General features: G+C 38.5%; 7 protein-coding genes across 10 annotated transcripts; 2 read left to right on the top strand and 5 right to left on the bottom strand.

Moving 5' to 3' along the window:
• Positions 1 to 580: 580 nt before the first annotated feature.
• Positions 581 to 5,104, bottom strand: LOC103870880 (WEB family protein At3g02930, chloroplastic). 3 transcript variants are annotated; one of them, XM_009149056.3, is made up of 3 exons: positions 3,906 to 5,104; positions 3,024 to 3,225; positions 581 to 2,934 (listed from the first exon to the last, which is right to left on the bottom strand). In XM_009149056.3, exons 1-3 carry the CDS (start codon positions 3,920 to 3,922, stop codon positions 886 to 888), a joined length of 2,268 nt encoding a protein of 755 aa, XP_009147304.1. In that variant the 5' UTR covers positions 3,923 to 5,104; the 3' UTR covers positions 581 to 885. The 3 variants fall into 3 exon arrangements, with proteins under 3 accessions (XP_009147304.1, XP_009147307.1, XP_033146776.1); XM_009149059.3 differs by having other exon boundaries at positions 3,024 to 3,222; XM_033290885.1 differs by lacking the exon at positions 3,906 to 5,104 and having other exon boundaries at positions 3,020 to 3,225.
• A 314-nt stretch (positions 5,105 to 5,418) lies between these two features.
• On the bottom strand, positions 5,419 to 6,473 carry LOC103870881 (putative gamma-glutamylcyclotransferase At3g02910). The gene has a single exon (XM_009149060.3). The coding sequence runs from the start codon at positions 6,304 to 6,306 to the stop codon at positions 5,728 to 5,730; it is 579 nt and encodes a 192-aa protein (XP_009147308.1). The 5' UTR covers positions 6,307 to 6,473; the 3' UTR covers positions 5,419 to 5,727.
• Positions 6,474 to 7,723: 1,250 nt separating this feature from the next.
• Positions 7,724 to 8,368, bottom strand: LOC103870904. The gene has a single exon (XM_009149086.1). It carries the CDS (start codon positions 8,366 to 8,368, stop codon positions 7,724 to 7,726), a length of 645 nt encoding a protein of 214 aa, XP_009147334.1.
• A 3,085-nt stretch (positions 8,369 to 11,453) lies between these two features.
• Positions 11,454 to 14,230, bottom strand: LOC103870882 (probable inactive receptor kinase At3g02880). Its single transcript, XM_009149061.3, has 3 exons — positions 12,440 to 14,230; positions 12,046 to 12,363; positions 11,454 to 11,964 (listed from the first exon to the last, which is right to left on the bottom strand). Exons 1-3 carry the CDS (start codon positions 13,716 to 13,718, stop codon positions 11,690 to 11,692), a joined length of 1,872 nt encoding a protein of 623 aa, XP_009147309.1. The 5' UTR covers positions 13,719 to 14,230; the 3' UTR covers positions 11,454 to 11,689.
• A 242-nt stretch (positions 14,231 to 14,472) lies between these two features.
• LOC103870883 (IAA-amino acid hydrolase ILR1) lies at positions 14,473 to 16,744 on the bottom strand. The gene is made up of 5 exons (XM_009149062.3): positions 16,348 to 16,744; positions 16,121 to 16,246; positions 15,387 to 15,701; positions 15,186 to 15,314; positions 14,473 to 14,988 (listed from the first exon to the last, which is right to left on the bottom strand). The coding sequence occupies exons 1-5, from the start codon at positions 16,696 to 16,698 to the stop codon at positions 14,596 to 14,598; spliced, it is 1,314 nt and encodes a 437-aa protein (XP_009147310.1). The 5' UTR covers positions 16,699 to 16,744; the 3' UTR covers positions 14,473 to 14,595.
• A 616-nt stretch (positions 16,745 to 17,360) lies between these two features.
• Positions 17,361 to 19,776, top strand: LOC103870884 (inositol-phosphate phosphatase). 2 transcript variants are annotated; one of them, XM_009149063.3, is made up of 13 exons: positions 17,361 to 17,552; positions 17,677 to 17,754; positions 17,845 to 17,900; positions 17,989 to 18,039; positions 18,122 to 18,202; positions 18,281 to 18,384; positions 18,489 to 18,573; positions 18,731 to 18,785; positions 18,869 to 18,912; positions 18,978 to 19,046; positions 19,139 to 19,239; positions 19,331 to 19,387; positions 19,484 to 19,776. In XM_009149063.3, the coding sequence occupies exons 2-13, from the start codon at positions 17,742 to 17,744 to the stop codon at positions 19,581 to 19,583; spliced, it is 816 nt and encodes a 271-aa protein (XP_009147311.1). In that variant the 5' UTR covers positions 17,361 to 17,552; positions 17,677 to 17,741; the 3' UTR covers positions 19,584 to 19,776. The 2 variants fall into 2 exon arrangements, with proteins under 2 accessions (XP_009147311.1, XP_033146781.1); XM_033290890.1 differs by having other exon boundaries at positions 17,376 to 17,552; positions 17,845 to 18,039.
• A 141-nt stretch (positions 19,777 to 19,917) lies between these two features.
• Positions 19,918 to 22,203, top strand: LOC103870885 (zinc finger protein 830). Its single transcript, XM_009149064.3, has 7 exons — positions 19,918 to 20,177; positions 20,364 to 20,463; positions 20,641 to 20,806; positions 21,039 to 21,306; positions 21,476 to 21,551; positions 21,644 to 21,690; positions 21,787 to 22,203. The coding sequence occupies exons 1-7, from the start codon at positions 20,089 to 20,091 to the stop codon at positions 21,971 to 21,973; spliced, it is 933 nt and encodes a 310-aa protein (XP_009147312.1). The 5' UTR covers positions 19,918 to 20,088; the 3' UTR covers positions 21,974 to 22,203.
• Positions 22,204 to 22,260: the final 57 nt, after the last annotated feature.

The raw sequence follows: 22,260 nt of genomic DNA, 5'->3' as shown, positions 1-22,260 counted from the left end.
GAAAAGTTTGTGTGGTTTTGTCTGAAGAAACAAAGATTTGCAGAGAAACAGAAAAGTTTGTCTGGTTTGTCTGAAGAAACAAAGATTTGCAGAGAAACAGAAAAGTTTGTGTGGTTTGGTCTGAAGAAACAAAGATTCACGGAGAAACATATTCAAATCTTATGTTTCAAAACAATAAGAAAAGGTTGTTTATATAGAAAGAGAGATTTGATTTCTAACGGATCTATTATGAGATTTAATTGCTGTCGGATCTATGAGATTTGTTGCTAACGGATCTATTTCTTCTTTTTTTCCTTTCCAATTTCCCTTTTTATTTACTTTCGAATTTCCTTCTTTTTTCTTAATGCATTTATACGGTCAAGATTTGAACCAAAAAGGAAATATCGTTTTAAACATGAAACGGTGTCGTGTTGCTCAAAAAGGTTAAAAACGGTGAATGTGTGCGTGTTTTGTTGTTGTTGTTGGCTAATATAGAGAAGAGAGAAAGGTGAGGAAAATGGAGGGAAGATGATTGGGGCTGGAGGTAGTGACTGGAAGAATAGGTCAAAAACAGCGAATCTTAATATTTAAGGAGAAAGAATAATCATAAAAACCTTTTACATAAACAGAGATCTTGTTCGGAGTTTGTTGATGACACAAGAACAAAGAACACAATAGGTCAAAAAACAAATCGTAAAGAAGAAAAGAATCATAACCAAACAACAACTGAATACAAAACCTATTTCAGAAAGCCATAAACCCAAAACAAGAAAATATAACAACACATAGAAAGAAGTCAAAATGACAAAGGATATGTGTGTATCTGCATTATGTAATAAGAGCTAGATTCAGCAATACCACCCAAAAAAAAAAAACTGTAGTAAAAAATCAAAGAGATGTTTTCATTCATCTCTGATTCACAGGTGCTCCTTTCTTCTTGAGAAGGTTCCCAACTTTACCAAACAGAGTCTTCTTCTTAACCTTCTTCTCCTTCTCCTCATTCACCACCTGCTCTTCTCTGCTTTCTTTCATGTTTTCCGGTGAGGTTTTCTCTCTTTCGTCTTCCACTTCTTCTTTTGGATCCTCTTTCCCTTTATGGAAAGCTTCTTTCTTCTCAATCTCACAACTTTCCCACATTTTAAACTCAACTTCAACTCTACTATCATCTTTCTTCTCTTCTGCACCACTTCTATGACCATTCTCCTCAGAGAACTCAACCACATTCGGAAGCAAATCATACTCCTTCTCGCTCTCACTGACCTCACCTCTATGTTTCTTAGCCAATGCTTCCTCTAACTCATCAATCCTCTTCAAAGAACCCTCCTGCTTCACTCTCAACAAATCATTCTCACGAACAACGCTCTGAAACTCAGTTTCTTTATCCAACATCTTCTCATTCAGTTTCAACCTCTCAGCTCTCTCTTCCCTTAGAGTCTCCTGAAGATAAACCACCTCGTCTTCCACCTCTTTCAACCCATCTCTCATCTCTGACTCTTTCTTCCACGCCGCGTCAGCTTCCTCTTTAGTCCTCTTCACCAGGTTCCCCAACCTAACCATCTCTTTCCCCATCGAAGAAACCTCCTCGTCAAACTTCTTCACGTGGCTAACCAACCCCGCTTCCCTCGTCTCCCAGTCCACCACCGAGCTCTCGAACTCCTTCTTGGTCTTCTCCACCGCGTTGACAAGAACATCGATCTCTTGCCTCGCCTCCTCAAGCATCTCCTCGTACTTATCGCTCGTTGCTTTCATGACAAGCTTCAGATCTCTCAACTCACGTGCTTCGCACGACACCTCGTGCAACGCTGAAGCTAAACTCTCCATAGCTTTCTTGCTCTTCTCCTCTTCCTCTCTCGATCTCTCCACCTCTGATAACAGCTTGCTTTTCTCTTCTAACAGAATCTGAACGCTTGAAGCAGCGTCTCGCTCTTTCTTTAACGCCTGATTCTTCTCCTCCTTCACAGTTTCAAGCTCATTCTTTAGTTTCTCGGCCTTTGATAATTCTTCTTCTGCAACACTTAGCCTCTCTTCAGATACCTCAAGATCCTCCTTCTTCCTAGCAACCACCGACTCCAGTAACCTGATCTTCTCCTTGAGATCAGTAACTTCAGACTCCATATCCTGCAATCTACCATTGCTTTCTTCCAGCTGCTTCGTCATAGATACCAAAGAAACCAATGCAGATCTCTTAACCTCCTCAGCTTCCTCTAACTGTTCCTCCAACTCTTCTGCTTTGTTACGCCACTCTTCACCTGAGCTCTGTGCGTAAGTCTCCGCCAACTTTACAGATTGTAACTCTTCCTTAAGCCTCTCGATGACACTCTCTAGCTCATTGACCTTTTCTTCGAATCCTCTCGCGTTCTCAAGCTCTCTTTTCAAGACCACTATCTCCGCTCCTAGCTTCGAAGCGATCTCCTTGTTGGAGATTGTTTCCTTCTCTCTTGTCGAATCAAGCAAAGCCTTTAACCGTATCAGCTCAGATGATAAGATCTCCACTTTCTCCGCGTATATAGCAGCCATCTTGGTGGCATCATCTGCTTCACTCTGAACCTTGCTCTTGGCGTCGTTAGCTGCCGCCAGCTCTTGACTGACTCTCTCCAGCTCCCGGGTGGCGGAAAGAAGAGCTGATGAAGCTTCAGAAGCGTGTTGGTTCTTGACGTTCTCGATTTCTTTCTTCATTTCTTCTTCTTTTCTCTGAACTGCCTCTATCCTTGCCTCAACAGCTTGGAATTTCGAAATTTCGAAATCCTCCTCGGCCTTTTCATGAGCTTTTAAGGCCTCGTCAAGCTTCTTTGAGGCCTCTTCAGCGTCTTTACGCAGTTGTTTGAGTTCTTCAAGTGTTTTAGCTTTTTCGTTTTCAAGTGATGCTATCACCTCGTTTGCTTTCCTCAGATCTTCCTTCATCTGGAGTAACCGAGGCTGAGATTCTGATCCTTTCACAGACCGTGTTTGAGTTTTCTGCAAACAACAATCATTACACAACAAGAATGGATATCAAAAAGGCTTTCTAAATTCAAGATATAATGTTTTGTTGATGACGCACTTACTTCTGGTGGAGTTGGAAGTTTGGGAGACCTCTTTTCAGAAGAAGGCTTTGAGTTAGCGGAAGAGCGGTCAAGGGAGAGACGTGAGTGTTGAGTGGGTGAAGGAGTGTTAGGTTCAGATCTAGTCGTGATCCGAGTCAGTTTAGGCACTCTCAGAGATCCTGGAGATGATTTGCTCAGAGTGGTTTCAGATGCACCAGTTCTGCTTCAGAAAACAACCCAAAAGTCTCATCAGGCAAAAGTCCATTAAATCACATACTATAAACACACACTTAACAGAAACTTCAACAGTCCAAAGTCAATGTTAGTGAGTGATTAGTAACACTTGACACAACAACACTGTCCATTAAATCATATACAATCTCAGAGCCAGTGATTCTCTACAAATATAACACAGTAATAACTATACAAGAAGCATCATGAATAACAACACATAGCTTTTAGATAAAAAAAAATAATATTTCCCGCTTCTGATTCAAAGATCAATCAAATTTAAGCAAACCACACTGATTAAACAGAATAAGAAACAAGTGTCTCTCTCTTCCTCAGCATAACAGAACAAAAGATCAAGATAAAGACAAGAGCTGAGAACTGGACATGGAAACATAATTAAAATACAAGTGAATCAGCTTAATAATATTTAAAATTTTACAAAATCAGACGAATAAAAAATAATGATCATATGCTGCTACAAATAGATTCATTTTAAAAACACGAGACTAAACCATAAACCCAGACCTGTTAGATCTACTAGACCATAAGCCTCAGAGAAACTCTGTTTCGTAAGTAAAAAAAAATATCAAAAACCAGATCGGAATTTAAATCGACGAGAACTTCAGCGGACGTAAAAAGACAAAACTTTGAAGAGAGAAATGAGAAGCTTACTTAATCTTAGAAGCCATAGCTTCCGGTTTGCTCCTGCTACTACGAGACTGATCAGTGATGACTGCAACTGAACAGTGATAAACTTTTGAATCTTGGGAGCTTTGAGAAATCAAATTATGCTCATGAAAACTGGGTTGCCATGTTTGAGTAGAGATCAAGAGAGAGAGAGAGAGAGGACACAATGATGTAGTTTATCAGATTAAGGAAGCGATTGATGAACGAACCAACAGAGAGAATGATAGAAGTTGGTGGGGCTTTGTCTCCAGAGTGGCCACACTCTTCACTCATCCTATAAAAGCGAAATAAAAGAATTAATTATATAAACAAAATAAAATTTAAACAACAAAAGTTCCGATTCACATTCCGATCCTACGATATAAACGCAAACGATTATGACTAAAATATAACGTATTAAACAATAAATATTTTTTATTAATCATACACTTAAACGTGAGATTAGGGGTGAGCGAGAAAACTAAAACTAAAATGAAAATCATTAAATTAAATTAAATAAAAACCTATACTATTAAAGATGGTTAATGTGGAAAAGAAAAGAAAATATCGTTAGTCCGATCCAAGTGCGGTTTTTAAATGAAACATTATTAAAATTAAAACATCTACTATTAAAGATAGTTAATGTGAAAGAGAAAATGTGGTTACCCATCCAAATGTTCATAAACACGAATCTGAAATAATGTTCAACATGTGTTGTCTACTCTTAGTTTGTTGCAAAAAGATAAATAAGTCAACCAGCTTAGTGATTAGTAACCACCAAAATAAGTAAACTCTAACTATGTTTGGTAACTCCAGTCTTATCCATAATCATTCCATCCAACACTATCTAACCAATTGCTTTATTTTCTTCTTGTTTAAACTTTGAAACCATCTCTATGCTTTCTTTAGATAGGATAGGTTTTAAGTTTTAAATTAAAGGTGTCAATGGTATTTTCTACAAGAAAAAGGCCCCACGGTACAACAACCTATGGCTTTAAGACTATACTTTTAGTTTTATGCTTGCTCAAATCCGTGTCTTAAGGGTAGTAACTGACTTGGCCCATATTTGAAGTCCAAAACTGAGCCAAATTTTGGGCTGGGCCGTAATTTAGTAGTCATCACTCTCATTGGTTAAACAGTTAGAATTATAATCTAAACACCCAAAAACTTAAACCTAGCCCACACATCCTTTAACGAAAGATAGATAAACGAATACCATTCTGTAGTATTCTACGTTACGTCCTGAACTAGTTTTGACTTATTTTTGGTGGGACTGTTTAGAAAAGGACTAACCGGCTATAGTTATATGTATTAGTTAAAGCATTGTCAAACAAAAATGTTACAAATTTTCTCCTTTGCAGATTTTGGTGACATGGGCAATGGCTTTGACTACGTGAGATCTTTTGAATATGTTATTGTCTGATTCATATGAAAATGCAAATTGTTGATAAAAATCAAATAATCACGCTCGAATAAATTACTATTAGCACTGGAGGAGTTCATAGCGTGACGAGGCAAATCAAATAAACAACACATTCGCTTTATAAGAAAACAAACAAAGATTGCGTACGGATACGAGACATTAAAAACAGAACCTGAAAGTACACTGACTGACCGGACACTATATTACGGTTTACATCCAGACAACAATCACGGAATCTCTAATCAAATGTTCATCGGTAACAACTAACAACAACCGTTGTACGGGTACGACGAACAAGTGGGACCCCTTAGAATAGATGAAACTAGTTGTTTGCGTTTGTACTTTCTTATTTAATTTCCCTAGAATAAGATAAATAAAAATAAATGAGAGAGGGAATAATCGAAATCAGTCACATGGAGAAGAAACGAAAATACGGATATGGTCCAAGAAGGTAAGATGCTGCGGCCGATCCTTACGCTTCACATATCCACGCGCTTCGTTCTCCGTGTACGCGCCGAACGATCTCCCTCCATTCCTCTTCCACAGCTCCTCCTCGTAGCTCTTGTGCGCGTAATACGCTTCCACCACGCACGACGACGTCGCATGCTCTGCTTCCAGATCTCCTCCTTCTTTCTCAGCAGCAGCTAGACGGATCGGTTGCCTCACGTAATGTCCCCTAGCGATCCCTTCAAGCTCGTCGAGACGCGAGAGACCGCGAGGAGAAACCGCGTAAAGCTCTCCCGTCACGCGATGGCCCGTTCCAGGCTTGTTGAGGAGGAAAGGGACTCGGTATGGTCCGCAGACGAGGGGATATTTCTCTAGCGTTTGGTAGACTCCTTTTAAAGATGCGTCGCCTGATCGGATCAGATCTTGCATCAGGACGTGGTTCGAGAATCCTCTCTTTAGAGTACCGTACGTGAACACGAGCGTCGTCTTGGCGGTGATGGTGGTGGTCGGTGGTGTCGCCATTGTTCCGTGTCCCATGGCAGATAAAATTGGATAGCAAAAAGAGAAGAGGTCTATGGAGAATTTTCAATGGTTGGTGAGAAAAATAGAATCAGAATCGTATTAAGAGAGAGAGAAGAGTACGAAAACTCGAATCTCTGATTTTTTTAGGTCGTGATGTTTGGTGAAGCCAATGACGCCTTTATATAATAGTAGAATCTATTTTTTTTATTCTCCACCTTTAATCAAATTATAACTAATACCCATATTTTATTATTTAAAAATGCTGTATATTTTCATGTGGTTAAAGTTATAATATATTTCAAAATATGTATCTTACTTTACTTTAAAAAGAAATAGTAGTCATAGTTCATAATTTCATATTTATAAATAGATCCATAAATTTTATTAGCCATCTAGAGTGTTATCATGTCTTTTCGAGACCAAATTGTGTGGACAGTGTGGTTACTACATGTAGTTAAACAAATTGTATATACCATATGTGAATGATAAAATTGCGATGATCCAAGCTATAAAGTTACCAGTTGTGTATCATTGTTGCTCTTCAGTATCAGCCAAAAGATGTGAATCAGAATATAATAATCAGAGAAGGACCACTCGTCTCACTAAATGAACAAAAGTACAGCAAACGTCGTATCATATACATCATACAACATATAAAACGATAAGGTTGACAAAAATAACATTTAACATTTTTCACATAATATTTTTTTGGCATATAAACCCAAAATATAACAATAATTGGCGTGACAAGTAGGTATGTTTGTGATTACGTGTAGAAGCAAAATGTCGCCAAGTTGCCTTTCGTCTTTCTCTTCTTTGTTTAATCTTTTATTATTTGGAAATTATTCAATCAACCTTTTCTATTTCCATATCTACAAATAAACAATTTGAAGCAAATTTAAAAATCAGTAGTATAAAAAATAATAATTTCAGTTGTATGATTCATATGGTAGATATTAGCTCACTCAAACACATTTATTTGTTTTTTTCATTTTATGCGTTCTGTATTTTTCATTCATTGAAAGACTTGCTGGATGAAAGGCGAAAGGCACGCAAATGCTTTGGTTTTGGTTGACAAAGCGAAGACGAAGAGATGGATGATGAAGGTGATAAGACAATGACAAAACACAACAAAGGCTAAAGGTAATTTGTTCTGTTCCCTTTGGATTTTCCTTCCGTGGATGTAGTACAATTGCACCGTACTTCTTTTCACCTAACTTCAAATATTCTGTTTAACTTTATATCAACTTTTAAAAGAGAGAAAAAGTAAATAAAGCAAAGTAAAAAGTACTTTTAAAAGTACTTTTCCTAACACAATAGCCTGGTCGATTAGACTAGTCTGACAGAAATGTCTAATCTGATTCTTCTACGATTTATCTTTCCTGTATATTCTTTTTTTTGGAACTCAACTTCATTAAAACTTAAATAGCATTTAACTGAACGAGTCAGTTGTTACATGGCGTAACGCCGCTTTTGCTAGGCAATCAGCCTCCACATTCCTTTCTCTAGGAATCCAAACAAACGAAATAACATCAAAAGAGCTAGCCTCAATTCTAATATCAGAAATTATGCCATAAATCTCCAGAGGTTCAGAAGATGAATTGAGAGCTTTAATCAGCTCTGAGAAGTCTGATTCGCACCGTAAGCGCCGGATCCCCAGCTCCTTACTCTTCTTGATCGCTTCCCTCATTGCTAAGCTTTCAGCCATCAGTGGTGATGTGACAAAGGTAGTAGAGTTTGAGAATCTCTGAGTTTCTCTTGCGGTTTTGATAGCCCAGCCCAGTCCAGCTGTTCTTGTTGTCTCAGTCCATGCTGCATCTGTTTGAAGAACAGTATCACAGTGTGGTACATCCTCTATCTTACGCTTAGGAGTCTTCTTTGGTTCATCTTGGCCCTGCGCGTTTTGCCACTCCTTTGCTGCAGAGATTGCCCGGGATATAACTTCCTCTATTGTCACGATCTTGTTGTTGAAAATCAAGTTGTTGCGTGCTATCCATATCGACCAGACGAGCCAGGGGGCTAGTTGGGTTGTCACAATCCCCACTGGTGGGAGGCATGTTGACTCAATCAATTCCATCCAATTTGTTTCCAAATCTAGTAATCCTCTCTGGTCCAGGCGTTGCAGGAATGGAGCCTGTTTCCAGACCTTCTCCGCAAAATCACAATGAAATATGAGATGATTAATATCTTTCCTGTATATTCATTTTCAGCTTTTTATATCAAATTCAGAAAGCATATTAATCAGTGAGGTGCTTATATGGTCAGACTTGTTAACAAAGTCTACTGAGTCCATGCCATTGTGTAGTTTTACATGAATTTTCTATTATTGAAGAAATGTTGCTTGCATTTTAATTACTTTCATATAAAATCACAATGAAAGGAACAAAACAACAGAGTGTGATGAACTTTGAAGCACATTCAACGGTGGACACAAAGCATGACTCATCGAAACTTTTGAGCACATTCAATGGACGAAGTGACGATGAACACTAAAAATTGTTTTAAACCATCTCCAATTGTACATAATAATTTTCTCTATATTTCATTCCAGAATAGAGTAATTATATTATAGAGTTTGATTTGTTCCAATGGTTCACTCTATAATAGAATTATTCTAGAGTGGAATATAGAAAATATTATTTTGTACTATTGGAAATGCCTTTAGAAACCTTTACATTTCTTATTCGGTGATTAGATCATTTGATTCTGCTTTTTTTGTGAAAATATAATATGTACTCTTTCCATTTTATGATTAATGTTTCACAGTGTACTCGAGAAATCATTTGTTTCACATTACAAGAAGAAATCAATGTACTAACAACTAACTTGGAATATAACATCAGAGAAAAGTTTACTTTAGTCAGAAGTTCAAGCTTGAGATTAAGAAAACGTATACTATGATTGTATATGTTTTGAATCTCAAAGCAACTTCATCCATTCATCAAGTGATCCATACTTGTTAATCTAGTTTGATATCAAATAAAAATCGGGCCTGTTACTTATTTGAAATACTTTAAATCAAATTTGAGAAAGATTTGCCTCTTTCATCATGGTCTTCTATTAATCTTTTGAATCAATAATCTTCCATGGATATCAACTACTTTTCATTATCCAGTTTCACTTCCATATGAAACGGTCACACAAATAACAACATTGTTGTGTCTGTTTGGGGACTAGGTATGATAAACAATTGGACCAACTGATTTGATTGTATATAGTATATTGATAATGAAGACTGCAGAACTTTTCATAGTTGTTGTGGGTACCATGATTTCAATACATCAATTCTGCACAACTTTTTTCAAACCAAACGAAACTGCAATGAATGAATCCCCCTCTTTTATTTCATTCTAAAATGTGTTTCCCTTGTGGTGAACGGTTGGTTAGTGGTTGCCAACTTCTCATGATAATAAAACTTATAATTAAATGGGAACATGAACTATTTGTCAGTCAATGGTGAATATGATTCAGATTCACGACCACTTTCTCATTTAAAAGAAACTTATGTGAAGTCGGCGTTGTTTTTTAGTCATAAACAAGATTTTTTTACAAAGGAGTAATTAGCTAAATTTTTTGGACGGCAATGAAAAACAAAGAAAACAAACCGACTTATTCACACACAACCAATAATATATTTATACAAAAAAATTAGCAAGAGCAATATTTTTTATGAATATTTTCCGAAATTTTGAACTAAGCAAAATAGAAGGAAAAATATACAAGACTTAAAAAGAAAGATATACGCCAAATGTATTTCAAACACATAACCGAATCCTCTTGACAGAGAACATCATCTGGACCCTTGGATGTGTCGCCTGATTGCATAGATAAATTTACTGGTCGCCAATGTTTGGTTTGCAACTGATTAAACCACTGATCTTCCAAATAAGGCAAGTCGGACCACCCTTAACTTTAAAATGGCATATCTTCCAAACCATTTAACCTTTTGACATGAAACCAATTCGCCGCGTGCTCTTGTTGAGTGTAGAATCCATAAAAACCAGTTTCATGAACAAATTCTTCCTGGTTTGTAAGATACGGCGTTTTGATTGTACAAATGTCCTTATTGGCTTCGTTAGCTCTTCTCAGCTTCATGTTCTCCACTGATTTTCTCCTGATTTCTTTCTCCTTTTCTCAGATGATGTAGGCACAGAATCACTCCATGAACCTGTCCTCAAATGGAGATCAAATAAGCTTGTGCGGAAGATGGACTGATGGTAGAGATGGTGGTGAAAATGATTGACTCTCTCAATCTTTGGATCTTGAAGTTGCTTGAATCTCACAAACAAAATACAAGACAAATCAATAAAAAAACAATGAATCTCTCACTGAATTCTAAAGACAAATTTTATGCAAAGACAAACTTCGATAAAAACAAAATAAACTGAAGACTTTCTTGATTGATTGAAAGGTAATTTGTACAAAGCAATAGAGTGAGCTTATATAGGTTGTGGCCCTTGCTCAGAATAACAAAACAAAGGAAAGAAAATCAAACATAAAGAAAACTAGCTGTTGGAGGATTTTGGGGTTCCAATAGTAAAAAGTAATTTTGTGGTGTACGGAGTGGTTTCCAACTTCTCATGAGTCATGATAATAAAACTTAAATAAAATGGGAACATGTACTACTTTTTAGTTAATTGTGGCATGATTCACAACATTTGGTCTTTGATTTTATTTTCTAATGTTAAGTCGGTGCCCAACAAGATAAATAGTAGATTTTGTGGATTTTAACTTTATTTTTGTTTTCTATCCATAAACAGATTCAAATTATTATCGATTTATGTCAAATTTTGAACCGGTCTAAATTAGAACTGCGAAATTTATTAATTTATAAAAATTATTAATTTATTGAGTATTAATTTATAAAAATTCTAATGTATTTCAGATTTTTTATGTTTGGTATTTGGCTTCGTTTATTTTATTTTTAATTGCTGTTATTTAGAATTTTTTTGCCGGTTTTGCTTTTCTTTCGGGGATTGTCAAATTATATGTTCTAATAATATAGATTAATCTTATAATAATAAAAAGTTATTGGACGGCAATAAAAATAATATCGCGGACTTGTTGTTTCGGCGAATCATTGACTAGGATTGCAGGATAATAACCCAAGAGAACACATCAATTATTCACACACAACAAATAATATATTTTATACAAAAAAATGGCAGCTTCAATATTTGTTATAAACATTTTTTTTAAATTGAATTAAGAAAAGTAGAAGAAGAAGAAAAATCATCAGTCTCATCTCAATTTGAGGCTCAAGAATTAACGAACGAAGTAGGACACCAACAAACAAAGGAAAAAAAAAGGGCGGGGAGGACGTAAACACTATTGGAGAAAATGCAGTTTTAGCCGCAAACAATTTTGAAATCAATCAATTATGACCCCCAGCAAAAACTCAGCCAGATACAGGATTTGGGGAGCCTGATGAATGCGAAACCTCCTCGATGAGTCTGGTGACTTCGGCCATGGAAGGCCGACTATCAGGGTACTGCGCGGTACAACTTATACCAATCTTCAAGAGCCGGATCATGTTCTCATTGCCCTCTGATTGGTGCCCGGCGAGCTCCGGATCAAACACTTGAGATGGTGACTGTTGATCAGTGATGGATTGGACCCATCTTGGTAAATCTACACCTTCTTCGGTCAATTGCTGATGTGTTGGAGACTTCCCTGTAATGCAATGTAACATGTTAAAGCTCCTAAACTCGCTGCAATCACAGTTTAAATGATCTGTGATTTATTGTTTGTTACCTGTGAGTAGTTCAAGGATTAGCACACCGAAGCTGTAAACATCAGCCTTTTGAGAGATTTTGCGAGCATCAGTAACTTCAGGGGCACGGTACCCATCGATACGGTTAGGCGCGGACGTGGAGCTAATGATAGGCGCTAGACCGTAATCAGAAACCTTAGCTTCATACGAATTAGACAAGAGTATGTTCGAAGACTTGATGTTTCCATGAGAAGTAGTCGAATCACGCGAATGTAGATAACTAATCGCTCTCGCAGCTCCCAATGCTATACTGGCTCTAGTTTCCCAGTTCAACGGAGCCCTCCCATTCCCTTTGTTCCCTACAAATCAAAAACATAAACCAATCCTATCAAGATCAACTAACTAACAACCACAACTAAGAAGTAGGATATGTACCGTGCAATAACGCAGACAAGCTTCCTCTAGACATGTACTCAGAGACAAGAAGCTTCTCGTCGGGACTGAAGTAATAAGCGATGAGGGTCACGAGATTAGGATGACTCATCGATCCCAAAACCTGCATCCTCTCTCTAAAATCCTTCTCAGGCACCACAACGTCTCGTAACCGTTTCACAGCCACCACCAAACCATGCTCAAAGCTCGCCTTATACGAAGACCCAACCGTCCCCTTCCCAAGAACCTCAGCCGAAGCCTTCAACAACCCATCCAAATCGAATTCCCCGAAAGACTTCACGAAAAACGTCAAGTCTTTACTCACCGCGCCGCCGCCGCTCCCGGACGCCTTCGCCGGAGGGACGTTAGCCGCCGATGATTCCTTGTGTACAGCGGCGGAGGTCGCGGCGGCGACGGGAGCTTCGACATTTCTCGGCTGACCGTTCTCTTCTCCTTTTTTCTTCCTGCAGAGACAGAAGAGAATCAAGAGAAGCAGCAACAGACCGGCGACGCATCCGATCACGATCCCGGCGATGGCTCCGGCGGATAGCTTGTCGCTATCTTTCTTCCCCGCCGGACCCGACGGAGGAGAAACAGGCGGAGAATTGGGGCTTTCGGCGTCGCCTTCGCAAGGGTTTAACGGCTTTCCACAGAGAGTGTTCCCGTCGAAAGCGGATTGAGGAAAACCCGAGAGAGAATCCGGAACCGACCCGTTTAACTGATTTGAAGAGACGTTAAATTGCTGAAGAGTGATTGTAATCTCAGGGATCGAACCGGTGAGCTGATTCTTCTCCAGGTAGAGTGTAACCAACCGGGTCGCGTTATTCACATTATCCGGGATCCGACCCGAGAATCGATTCTCCCCGAGATTGATTCTGATTACGCTTGGAAGGGTGAATAGAAACGGCGGAATCTCGCCGGAGAATGCGTTACCTTGGAGATACAAGTAACGGAGGAGAGCAAGGTTGGAGAAATCCGAGGGGATTGGACCGGAGAGCGAGTTGAATCGGAGAGAAAGCGTTTGGAGCTGAGTCAGATTACCGATTCCTCCGAGAGGCAACGAGCCGAATAAGCCCGCTCCGGGTAATCGGAGGGCGGTGACCCGACCCGAATCGCAGTGGACTCCGTGCCATGCGCAGGGAGATGAGGCGCTCGTGTTCCATAGTAAAGGGCGGCCGCGGACGCTGTTGCGGAGGAGGAGTAAGGCTCGCCGGTCGGAGTCTAGATCTGAAGTCACCGCCGCGAGAAAGAGGAAGAAGACGAAGAGAGAGCACTTCTTCATCTTCTCCTTGGTCGTTCAGTGTTTGGAGAGAGAGGGAGAGAGACAGATGGTTGAAATGAAGGAGAGGTTTTTTATAAAAGAGTTTGAGCTCTTCCACTAACGCCGGCCAGAGAAAGTGACTATAATTGTAGAAGAAGATGGGAAAAAATAAAAAGTTACGGGTTTGAGATTTTTGCTTTTTGATGAAAAAGTAAAGAGAATCTTATGTGATTTAATTATGACAACTATGATGTTACGGTAATAATTAACTTTACTAATAACAAGGTCATGAATAGTAACGATTAAATGGGTCGTTCGCATTACATGATGTGTGATAATAAAGTACTGTTATTACAGGCTGCAGTAATGTTTTGTAGACGTTTAAAGTTAAACGACAGCTGTTTCTTTATGTTTAGCTCCAATCATTCTGTTTTGTTTCTTTATGTTCCTTTTTTGTTCAGGTTGGGTGAGATGAAAAAGAACAAGCTAATCTTGTGAATGTCTAACCCAACCGTTGACAAAAGGTATAGTGCCTGAATGTGACATTTAAAAAAAAAAACTATTTTATGTATTTTCTCATCTAATGCTTTGAATATTCTATTTGTGACACTGACATTTCATTAGTTTTTTTTAATGCATTGAATAAGTGTCATAGACATGTTCATCATAAAGCTCATTAGTGGTGTATATAATATGCTGGAGTTTCAGGAAATTCCACTGGCTCTAATTCTTGTTTGTCCTTATGTTTGGTACCTTATTTTTTAGAAAACATTGATTTTGCTGACCGGATAAATCTCAGTATCAATTAAATAAATTATCCCAAACCGAAACTTAACCGATATACCCCTACCAAACTTTTAAAGTTCAATACAAGTAGGTGATTATTGCAAAACACATTCTATAACTCGGTCTTAACCTCATGGTCATTGCCATGTTTATCCAAATAAGTGACAGCCATGGCTGCGTGAAGAGCTGCTCCAAGAGGAAGAGCTTCTTCGTCAACAAAGAAGTAAGGCGAGTGAAGCGGCTTACCAGCGCCTAGCGTCTCATTCTTTATCCCAAGCACGAAGATAGCAGCCTTAGTCCTTTGAGTGAAGAAACTGAAATCCTCTGCTCCCATCGTCACCGGAAAATCATGGAAGTTGTTCTTTCCGATCATAGCTTCCGCTACTTCTTTTCCATGCTCGTACAAGCCCTCGTCGTTCTTCATTACAGGGTGAAGTGAAGGCTCTTTCTCTCCGAAATCTACTTCTGCTTTGCATTGGTATACCGAGGCTTGTGCTTCCGATATCTACATCATTAGCATCATTATCAACAATACTGTAAAGAACAACGTGTAAACTAATCTCTTTTTTTTTTTTTTTTGGAATACTAGAAGGTACAGGCCGAAGCCGTAATCCACCGGGCTGAAACCACAACATGTAATATTAATTTAGTCCCAACGGTCAATCCAACAAGGAACCTCTAACACAATGGTCAGTTGATTACCTCTTTGATTCGTCTTTGGATAAATAGGAGACCATCGTTGCTTAAGCTTCTGAAAGTTCCTCCAAATTTAGCAGACTGCGGTATTACGTTTTGAGTGTGGCCTCCTTGAATGTATCCAACCGTAACCACCTGATAAAAAAACATTCGTTCTGTCTTGATTCTGATTTTTTTCAAACAAGAAGATGTTTAAACAAAACTTACACCAGCTTCAAGGGGATCCATTTCCCGCGAAACAATCTGTTGCAAGGCGACGACGGCGGAAGAAGCTGCAAGAACCGGGTCTTTGGACAAATGTGGTGTAGCTGCGTGGCTACCTTGACCGTGGACGGTGACTGTGAACAATCCTGCGCCTGCAAGAACGGTCCCGGGCCTAGCGCCGATACCACCAGATGGGATTGTTGGGAAGACGTGTACGCTTAGAATCCCATCTAAGTCGTCTAGAATGTCGTCTTTTAGCATTTCAATTGCACCTCCATAGCCTTCCTCGCCTGGTTGAAACACAAGCTTCACCGTCCCCTTTACCAAAGACAAAACAAGACATTGTGTGTTCATTCAAAGCTCCACTCACCAGATAAAATCTAAACAAGATCAAAGTTACAAATTTGATTGTTTGGTACACACTAAAATCAATGTATAAATACACAGTATTGTTTCATTTTTTTATAATCCAAAAATAACAAAATAAAAATCTGAGAAATTTCACATTTTTAATTTGCTGGGCTAACACTAAATCAATCATTACATATCACTACTGTGTAGACGCATTGAACTACTGTTTCATTCATAACATATCACTGTTGTCTGGCCCATTTATATAAAGTTGACATTTTGATTGCCGAGCACACACTAATCAAAGAGCTCACAAACATACAGAGATCAGAATCACTAACTAGCATTGAGAATGAATCAAGCAATAGACGGAGAGAGAAATAGACCTTGATAAGGTGTTTTCTGGACTGAAGAAGTTTAGCAGCACCAAGAAGCATAGCAACATGAGTATCATGACCACAAGCATGCATCTTTCCATCTACTTTACTCTTCGATTCCCACTCCACTAATTCCTTTTTTCTCCATCAAATATTTCATAATAATTAGTCAAAAATAATTCAAAAAAAAAAAATCAAAACTTTGATGAGACTAAAGAAAAAACATAACAACAAACCTGTAGTGGAAGTGCGTCCATGTCGGCTCTGAGACCGAAAACGGGTTTCGAACCGGATCCGATCCAGGCCACGACGCCAGTCTTCGCCACAGGCCATTTATACTTAACTCCGAGCAAGTCAAGCTCGTCTCTAATGAGTTGACTCGTTTTGAACTCCTGGAACCCAGTCTCCGGGTTCTCGTGGATCCTCCTCCTGATTCCTCTCATCCATTCGAAGAACTCTGGTTCTTTCGCTGAGTCCAGCATCCCACGAGAGAGTGACTCGATACCAGACCCGGAACCATAGCTCAGAGCTGGAGACAGAAGAAAGAAGAAGAAGAAGAAGAGGAAGAAGACCCCTGAAAAATTCATGATTCTCAGAAGAAGGAAGGTGAAGAGAAGGAAGGTCCAAGTTTTATATATTTATATATATTATATACACGTCCTTAATTAACCCACGTGTTGATAATTATTTTAACTAATTGTTTTATTACACAACGCATATCCAGGACATATCTACTGGAATTCAAGTGATAAGAAGAAGAATCAAAATGATACCAAATATATCAAAGATAAATAATCTTACATTAAGAATATAGAGATGAGTCATTTGAATACAATGTATATAGATTAAGTAAATAGAATTTTTTTTTAAAGAGTATATTTACTTGAAATGGTAGTATGAAAACATAGGAATGTATATTTTGAAATGATATTACCAGTAATGTTTAAACACACTTTACCAATAAACATCGAATGAAGTAGTAGTTTGTGATATAGATGGTTGCTCACGAGTTACATCTTCGCTAGTTCCCAGAAAAAAAAAAACTCAATTTCCAAACGTTACGCATCTTTACGTACGCATTACGGTTGATGATTTCAATGAAATTTAGACGAATACAATTGGATAAGTAAATTATCCATATTTTAATTAGACTTTCTAAATAAAAGTTTAGGTGAAAGAACATAGAAGTAGAATGTAATCAAATTTTAATTTGACTAGTAATCTTGTAGTAATTAATTACAATGTATTATCATACAGTGAGCCTCAGGCCCAAAGGCCACTCGAATTGGCCCGACCCGGAAAAGAGAAAACTGATTCAGATCGTGGAGAGGAGGAACACTGGAGGGAGGGAGGATCAAATATTTCCGCATTTCCAATTCTGATTAGTGGGTGGGGGGTATCGCATTTCCATAGATTCGATCATTCGAGTCCTCTCTATAAGGTGAAAGAACCAAACTTTTAAGGAAAAGCTTTATTAATTGAGATTAGATTCCCCGAATATTCGCTCTGTGGCCAACCACAAAAAAACCGCTGCTAACTTTTTCTCGTGTCTCCTGTCTTCTCAGAAACACCTAGAACACAAAGCGTGTTACTATTTTCGTCTTCTCGCAACCTCCTCCAATCATCGAAAATGGCTGAAAATGGTAAAAGACACTCTCATTCTTCTTCCGTTGCTTTCTTCTGATTTTCCTCTTTCTCATTTTGTTGTTGTTATGGTGTGACATTTGATGAAGGTTCACTAGATCAGTTCTTGGCTGCTGCCGTTGATGCCGCTCAAAAAGCTGGACAGGTCTCTCTCTCTCTTTCTCTTTTTCTCTCCCTTGAGTTTGATCGATCGAGTGCTCAAATCTGGATCCTTTTGGTTTTGCGTTGTGCAGGTGATTCGTAAAGGCTTTTACGAGACCAAACATGTTGAACACAAAGGCCAGGTTTTTGTTTTGTAATCATTATTGGTCTCCTTAAAACAAGTAGTCTTGTGTCTGTAGCTACACTGAATTTTCTTTTGGTTAGGTGGATCTGGTGACTGAGACTGATAAAGGATGTGAAGAGCTCGTGTTTAACCATCTCAAACAGCTTTTTCCCAGTCACAAGGTCTTTATTCTTCTCTCTTTGTTAGCATCTTTCTTGCATTGCATTGTCTTGATTGTTTAGCATTTTGTTATGAATTAGTTCATTGGAGAAGAAACAACAGCTGCGAATGGTGTGACTGAACTAACTGACGAACCAACTTGGATCGTTGATCCTCTTGATGGAACTACAAACTTCGTTCACGGGTATATATACTTCCTTGTCGCTGCTCAATTCCCTCATTTGAATGACTATTTACTACCTTCGGTACAGTTCATTGAAAAAACAAAACTAAATGTTGTTTTTGCAGGTTCCCTTTTGTGTGTGTTTCCATTGGCATTACCATTGGGAAAGTACCTGTGGTTGGCGTCGTCTATAATCCTATCATGGATGAGGTATAAAAGACTTCTTCCCTCCTCATGGTTGCATTGTAGCAATCTCTACTTCAAGTTTCGTTGGTCGTTACTTGTTATACCACTATAAATAGTTTTCCTAAGATGATGTGGTTACAATGATATCCCAAGTCTGACATAATATTTAATGATACAACAGCTATTCACCGGTGTCCAAGGGAAAGGAGCCTTCTTGAATGGAAAACCAATCAAAGGTTGGAACTTTATAAACGTTCTTCTTTCACACTTTACAGTCTTGGACTTTTTGGTCAATAAATGTTCTTTTTATTTTTTGCAGTGTCAACTCAGAGCGAACTTGTAACCGCTTTGCTCCTAGCAGAGGTAAAAAACTGTCTCCCTTGTTGTGTTGTTGTGAACACCTCCGCTCATCACTTATATGAATACAGGCGGGCACTAAAAGAGATAAAGCTACATTGGACGATGCAACCAACAGGATCAACAGTTTGTTAACCAAGGTGAAAATTCATTTGAGAGACGAAACTCCATTTTTTGGATCCAACCTCTGCCAAAAAAATCATGATCCTTGTCTTCTGTTTGATTTTATCAGGTGCGGTCCCTGAGGATGGGAGGCTCGTGCGCACTTGACCTCTGCGGTGTCGCTTGTGGAAGGGGTGACATCTTCTATGAAATTGGTTTTGGCGGTCCATGGTAACATGTCTTTTTTTTTTTGCTTAGCTATATCACACAAGAGTTTGCCACTTGCACAAACAAGACTTGATCATATTATATCAATTCACAGGGACATTGCCGCAGGAATTGTGATTGTCAGAGAAGCTGGTGGACTTATTTTTGATCCGTAAGTTTGTTTTTAATATAAAGGTCAATATACACACAAAGCTGGTGGACTTATTTTTGAACTTGTTTTTGTTTGTATGTTGTGTAATGGTCACAGATCTGGTAAAGAGTTGGACATCACATCGCAGAGAATTGCGGCTTCAAACGCTTCACTCAAGGAGTTGTTCGTGGAGGCGTTGCGGCTTACAAATGTGTGAAGTTTATCTATTCTTTGCTTATGGTCACACCTCATGAACTCAATTCAAGAACCATATATGCTTACTAGTGTGACAAATTAAAGCATTCCATTTTATAACTATGTCAAAACCAACTGAGTTCTCTTTTGAGTTAATATTTCCCCTTTATGATCATTCAAAAACTCGATATTTATAAAGTTTTGGGTTTTTATTATCAAGACAACTTGTAATTAGAGAATCATATGCAGAACAATTTGTAATTAGGGTGCAAAACAACGTTTAATACTTTTTTGCTAATAATCCAAACTTAAGTACCTGGGAGAAAATAAATAACTAGCCAGGCCCAGAACTAGCCCAAAAGTCCTAACTCCAAACCCATTTCGGATCGACCCGACCCGTAAAAGAGAATTGATTTGCGGAGAGGACGAACAAAGGAAGGAAGGAGGGATTTTGATTCTCACAAATCTCTCAGATCTTCGTTTTTCGTAAGGGAGCTGCGTTTAATTTCATCGGAGAAGGTGAGGTGATGGATGCTCAAGCGAAGAAGAAGGCGTTGTTCCGATCAAAACTCAACGCCAAGAAGAAAGAAACTCGCATAGATTCTCCTCTCGTTAGGTAAAAAAACCCTTCTCTCTCTCTCTCTCTCTTCGTTTCCATGTCAATTACTTCCGAGTTCCTGCAAACAATACCCCTAATCTTACAATAGTGTATTGAGCTGCTGGAGTTAAGCTCGAGCTTTGTAGTTGTAACGATTACAAATATTAAGATGAATCTTTTTTTTTGGGGGGATTGGATTTGCAGGTACAACGAATCAGAGCAGCCTGTGTGTCGAGTGTGCAATGTCGTGTTGAAGTCTGAATCACTATGGGATGTTCACCAAGCTTCTCGTAAGCATCACGAGGTAATCTTGATGTTAGTAGTTAAGACTCATGCTCTTATATTATGGATTGCTGCTGAATAGTGGTGTGTGGTGAGTTTGTAACTTTATAGTCGTTAGCTTTAGAGAGTCTCTGTTTATTTTTTATAATAATCTCAGAAACTTGGCTCTTTTTTTTTTGGCTACTTAATGTTGGAACAGGCAATCGATAATTTAAAGGCTAGTGCAGCAGGAGTTCAACGGGGTAACAAACATGCTGAAACTAAGCCTACACAAGTCGAAAGTTCCGCTGCTGCTATTTCATCCAAATCTCAGACATCATCTGGTCTTCCTCCAAATTTCTTCGAGTCTGCTATTAAACATCCTGGTAATATATGGCTAATGCTCTTTCCTCTATGGTTCAGATTTTTTTTCTCTCGCTCTTTTACTAAAAGTTCTGACAAATACATCTCTTATTAGATAGACTATCTGTGTTTAAGTTGTTATAGACTATATCATCTCCATGGCATGGTAAAATGTGGAAAGCTTATGTTTTTGGAATAATTGATTATAGTTTCCTTATTGTTTATCGCGTCAACTATATGTGTTCCATTCTGCAGAAGTTGAATCTTCGAAACCTAAGAACGTACAACAACCAAAGCAGACTATAGGTTCGGAAACAAATAAGACTAAAGGACCTCTTCCAGACGGATTTTTCGATAATCAGAAAGCTGATTCTTCAGATACCAAAACCACCAGTGAGCCTAAAGAGAGTCAGACGCAGACGACTGGTACAGTGGTGAAAGGAGCCCTTCCCTCCGGTTTTTTCGATAATAAGGAAGCTGACCTGCTTGCCCGTGGAATAAAGCTCGTCAAACCAGATATCAAGTGAGTTTCTTATTTCCTTTTTTTTTTTACTTTGCTGCCGAATGTAGAAAATCAAATTGGAACCTCACTATTATGTTTTCAGTTACTCCACTGGGATCATGATCTTTATGTGCTAGTCCTCCTCTGTTATCTAAACTTCTCTTGGTGAACATGGATTTTTGTAATACAGGGATGAATATAAAGAATTTGAGAAGTTGATACAAGAAGATCTGCAAGTAGTGGATAGTCGCATGGAAGAAGAAGAGGTGTTTAAACTTTCTGTTACACGATAAAATTGTTTGACCCCATCCAAGCTCTGTTTATTAACTGAGGTATCGCTTTGCACTATAATTCTTAGGTTGATGCTGCGGAAACTATAGAAGAGGAAGAACAACGAGAGCAGAGGTAATTTGAGACGCAAGTTTGTTTTAGCATGAAGATGAATAAAGTTGAAAAACTTAAATAAATACTTTGCCTTCTCTGTTTTATCTTCTTCTGCAGATCGTACAAAGAGAAAGTGGAGATTCTGAAGAAGAGGAAGATGGAACTGAAAGCGGCTAGATTAGCTAAGCGCAGCAAAACCTCTGAAGGTTCAGTTAAAAAGCCGAAGAAGACTGAAGAAGAATCGCCCAGCGATGATGAGGATGACGAGGACTCTGCTGTTGATTGGAGAGCTCAACATGTTTGAAATAAGTCAAATGTTCCTCTCGTAAAACATTCAGTCTTGTGTTAAGAGTCCTCAGGGAAAAAGGGATCAATTTCTCTTGCAGAATTTTCAAAGCTTATTATATGCCATTAAGTGTAAGAGCAACTCCAATCCCCTGATTACCTTGACATTATCTAGTCTTTGACTAATATGGTTCAAATTTTCACGTGATTTTTATAATGTGCTAAAGTGTTGGCACAATGGGAATTTCACTCTTAAGAGTCTATGATCTTTCATTACACTTGCAGTATATAGCTCTGTCATCACAA

The sequence above is a fragment of the Brassica rapa genome, chromosome A05, assembly GCF_000309985.2.
Source record: "Brassica rapa cultivar Chiifu-401-42 chromosome A05, CAAS_Brap_v3.01, whole genome shotgun sequence".
NCBI lineage: Eukaryota > Viridiplantae > Streptophyta > Magnoliopsida > Brassicales > Brassicaceae > Brassica > Brassica rapa.
Note: the sequence above shows the minus strand (reverse complement) of the source record. Positions and strands in the feature narration are given on the sequence as shown.